A 4,475-nucleotide genomic window follows, 5' to 3' on the forward strand; every position below is an offset into this window, starting at 1 on the left:
TCATGATTAAACGTCCACGCGTGTTTCGCGACATTTGAGCCTTTAGTACCATGCTTTAAGTTCCTCATATGTTCCTTTCTCCTAGTAGTAAAAGATCTTTTAGTTTCGCCAATGTAGCTCCACGGGCAAGATGCGCATGGAATTTTATAGATGACATTGCACTGGTCGTCTTCAGCAGGTCAAACTTAGGGATAGGGAAGTGCTGCTGTAAAGTTTTAACTGGTCTGCTAGTGACTTGGATGTCGTGTTCCTCGAGAATTCTTGTGAGAGGTTCCGTGCTTTTATCCTTTAATTTATGCGAAATTTTCGTTTTATTTAAATTTCTTTCACTTTTAGGCTTCACACATTTTTATCCGTTGAAGGCAGCAGTTCAGTCTGTCGAAAGCTCATAGTTTTTTCAAAACTTTTTACCAGAGAACGATTTTACTTCTTTCTTAGCATGAATCCTGTTAACGGATCTTCAATATTTTTACGTCTTGGATGGTGTTGAGTTGACATCTCCAGAAATACAAGTTCCACTGATACCAGGCACCAGCATCATCAAAACAGATTGCCCTGTCAAGAAGTAAACAGCAGTCATGATCAGTTTTGTTGTAATATCTGAGTGATGGTTTACTGCGCCAGTAAAACAGGAACTTTTTAATGTGTGATGTACGTTTGTACATTTAAGCAATAAAGGACTTTTTTTTATGTGTTTCCTTAGCCTCGTCTAAATACAAGGGGGGAGTTGGGAGAATTCGTGACAGTTATGCAAACCTGAGACGCAGTCAAGGCTTTGCGTAACTGTCTCGAATTTTAGTCATTTCCAACTTCCCCTTGTGTTTAAGGCCATGGAAACATAGAAAAAAGTCCAGCTCTATTGCTGTTATAAAATATTCCTCAAATATAATTCAACTAATTGAAGGAAAATGCAGGTTTTTTACACCTTGATTGAGACACATTTTCTTGATACACGCTCACATTTCCTACCAGCCAATCAAAACATGCGTCTGACAATACATAACCAATCAAACTTCGTGTGATGTCACAGCCGTGTTTTCATACTCTCGTCTAAACACAGCTATTAACTAATGAGAATGCGCATACTATCCTAATTATTTTAGAAAAGATGATAGTAAAGAACTGAATATTAGGTTAAAAGTTTGTAGTAAGAGTGCAGTACAACAACCACTTCAAACTTTACATACCTGAATCTAATCCATAAGCGCTGCAAACACATCTCTGGTACTCTGTCCATTGTGTTGCCACTGCACACTTTCAGGCACATCGAAACCACAAGCATCAGTGTCATAATGATCATCAACAAATTCACCATCAGTATGGTGATCATCAACGTCGTCATGCCACTCCTCAGGAAACTGCTCCTTTTCTGATAGACAGAAGTTGTGGAGTGTGCAACAAGCAACCACAACCACTTCAATGTTGCTTGTGCCAAGTTCTATTTGTTTTAAAAGAACTCTAAAGCGCCCTTTCAGTTGACCAAATGCATTCTCGATAACAATCCTGGTAGAACTGTGGACCTGGTTGTACTTCAGCTGCTGTGGACTGAGAGCAACACCAGCGTATGGCACCATTAGCCAAGACAGTTGTGGGTACGCACTGTCCCCAACAATGACAAGTGGAACATTTCCACGAACTTTGTTCAGATATCTACAACAAATTAAGGCATAGACTGATTACCAGTTAACCTTGAATTCAGTTTTACGTCATGATAAAAGCAGGAAAATATAGTTGATCAAGGTAACTGCAATGCAGTATTTAAGCTTACTACAGCACGGTATGCTCCACTTAGTATTTTTTAAACTTCATTTCATTATTTTTACCAGGAACATCCAATGTATCTGAGGGCTAGTTTAAATGAAATCCTGTAAAATACAATATAATTTTTAAAAAAAATGAATGGGCACATTTACAATACACACAATGTACACAATACCAACACAAAGGGTTTTTATCTATTTAGCGCTTATAATGGCGCCAGAAACCCATAAGGGTTGAAACGTGTAACGGCCCCTTGTGTGCTTGGAAACAAGCTTTTGAATATTCGATTTGCTAAGTACCATATTTGGAACAACAAGAGCGAGGGGTTTCCAAATATGGTACTTAGCAATGAAACATTCAACCAATCAGTTTGCACTGAATATTCGGAAGCTGTGAACGCACGTTACACGTTTCAACCCTTATGGGTTTCTGATGGCGCTTAACTTTGGTTTTGAACTGCTAAAAATGAAAGAATTGAGTCAGTGCTTGAGGAAGTTTATTTACGGAGTGCAAGCTTCATTAAGGACGCTACCCCGGTATTCACTGGTTTAAGCACAATTAAAGTGCCAAGACTATTCCAGGGATGAGGGGAGGGGGTGTGAAGGATACCATAGCTGAAACAACCCAAACCTTTTCAAAAAGGTTGTGCCTAAACTATATAGTTTAAGCCCCTAAGGTTAGCATTTTTGAAAATGTTGGGTTGTTTTAGCTATGGTACCCTTCACCCCCTACCTCCCATCCCCCTCCCCTCATCCCTAAAGCCCTACCCCCATCCCCAGAATAGTCATGCCGTAATTAAAGCCTCGGCTTGGGATTTACGAATTCTTCTTCTTTGCTAGTGATCGGGCAAATCCACTTCCGCCCCTCTTTAAAAACACTTTGAAACTTCAACTGTTTACAATAGCCGGTAAACGTAAACAAACATACCTCTTCTCTATGACGCCTTCATAAAATCTAGACATTCTCAGCATTCTAGCATCGTGAATAGATCCAGGATAGCCACAGCTGACACTGCAAAACTTCCCATTGCCATCACACACACCCTGCATCAATCCTCTTGATTGGGACGTGTGTTCCATCGATTGCCCCTACGCAGTTCGGAAACTTGTTACCAAATGAATTCCTTGCAGCGACCAAATCAGCTTCAGACGAAGGAAAACAAATAAGTTCAGGTGTCAAATTTTACACGATTGCTTCGACGGTTTCTTTTACAGCCACACACACGGTCGAAACAGCAGCCCCAAAGAGATTTCCCACGGCAAGATAATTCACTCCTTGACCAAGGAAGTACAGGGTCATAGCCACCTTTCTCTCAGCAGGAATTGTGTTTTTGGCAAAGGTTTCTTCTTTCCTCAGAATAGGCTCCAATCTGTCAACCAGTTTCCGAAATGCTGCGCGTGAAAGCCGGAAATTTCGTCGAAACTCTGTTGTATCCATTGCTGGCACATCCCTTTCAAACCACTCTGTTGATCATTTGCGAACTTTTTGTCTTGGTTTTCTCTCAACTTTCGCAATTTCCTTTGATAAATTGATCGTTTTCGAGGCTAAAACCAACCTCTACTGAAATGATAATTTGAATTGAAAGAGACACTGAAAAATACGGTGTTTTTTCTTCGACAAAGCCAAACGCTTCGCATGTTTGCTTACTCGAGCCATTTTCACCCCAAAACGAGACATCAAAATAAAGCACGTCATCATTGGACCACTTAGCCAACTTGGCCGCAAACTTAGCCGCGGACCATTTATACGAGCAATTTGCGTCTTTCGTAAGCCGCACAAGTATAAATGGCCCAGTTCGCGGCTTACGTAAGCCGCGGCCAGAGTTAGCCGCGGCTTATTTTCTCTCGTATAAACGGCCCTAATGAGTGACAACACTGTAGGAACAGGCCTAACACGTAGGAACACGTTGAATCTCATTCAAACAATCCTGACATTCATGATTCTATCTCAACAAAATAAGAGAGACACTGGAAACTATAATGAAATAACATTTACTGCAAGTTTACAAAAAAGTGAGTGGGAAATAAATGCCCACTGAAATCGCTAAAAGTTTAAGCAAAGTCACCGGGTTTTGTCATGACCAATCAAAACATTCAGCAGACATTCCCTAATGCACAGACAGTAGCTGAAGTCCCAAAAATTATTTCCCTTATTTACTATAAGAAATAACAGTTAGCAAACACCTACAAAGTACCTGAAATGGTCATATGGTCATTTATATTATTACCAACCTGTATTTATGCTTAGATGCAACATACGGAATAGGCAAACAATACGCCCACATCTTATGAAGACATGCCTTCAGTGTGAAACCAACACATTTGTCCCCATATTTATGCAATGCTACCACACATACACTAATAAACAAATTTTCAAAACAACCACCTAACATATTTCAAATTAATACAACGAATATATTATAATATCACACAAATCAAAATCCACTTCTTGACAATCACTGTTTTCAAATTCACTGTTTTCGAAATCTGTGTTCAGGGTAACAGTTCTTAACGTCTAAAATAACACAGAGTTTCAACTCCTCGACACACTGACACAAATTACATAATGATACCTCTAAAAGAGCAGTCAAATAAGGCATGAAAAGCCAATTTCCCTCAGTCAATATTACAAATAGCTGTTCTTGGCCACCAAAAAAATGATTCAAGTCAATTACATCATCAGAACTTTATCCTCCCGTACAGCCTGTATGATCT

At 39.7% G+C, this 4,475-nt stretch overlaps 1 protein-coding gene across 1 annotated transcript; it reads right to left on the reverse strand.

The window, feature by feature from the left end:
• Positions 1–1,193: 1,193 nt before the first annotated feature.
• LOC138053524 (uncharacterized) lies at positions 1,194–2,840 on the reverse strand. Its single transcript, XM_068900154.1, has 2 exons — positions 2,689–2,840; positions 1,194–1,650 (listed from the first exon to the last, which is right to left on the reverse strand). Exons 1-2 carry the CDS (start codon positions 2,838–2,840, stop codon positions 1,194–1,196), a joined length of 609 nt encoding a protein of 202 aa, XP_068756255.1.
• Between the last annotated feature and the right edge of the window lie 1,635 nt (positions 2,841–4,475).

The sequence above is a fragment of the Montipora capricornis genome, chromosome 6, assembly GCF_036669925.1.
Source record: "Montipora capricornis isolate CH-2021 chromosome 6, ASM3666992v2, whole genome shotgun sequence".
In the NCBI taxonomy this organism is placed as follows: Eukaryota; Metazoa; Cnidaria; class Anthozoa; order Scleractinia; family Acroporidae; genus Montipora; species Montipora capricornis.

Coding starts and splice junctions, on each gene's coding strand:
- LOC138053524 (XM_068900154.1), bottom strand. CDS start 2,840: ATGGAACACACGTCCCAATCAAGAGGATTGATGCAGGGTGTGTGTGAT. Junction 1,651..2,688: donor GAAGGCGTCATAGAGAAGAG/GTATGTTTGTTT, acceptor AATTTGTTGTAG/ATATCTGAACAAAGTTCGTG.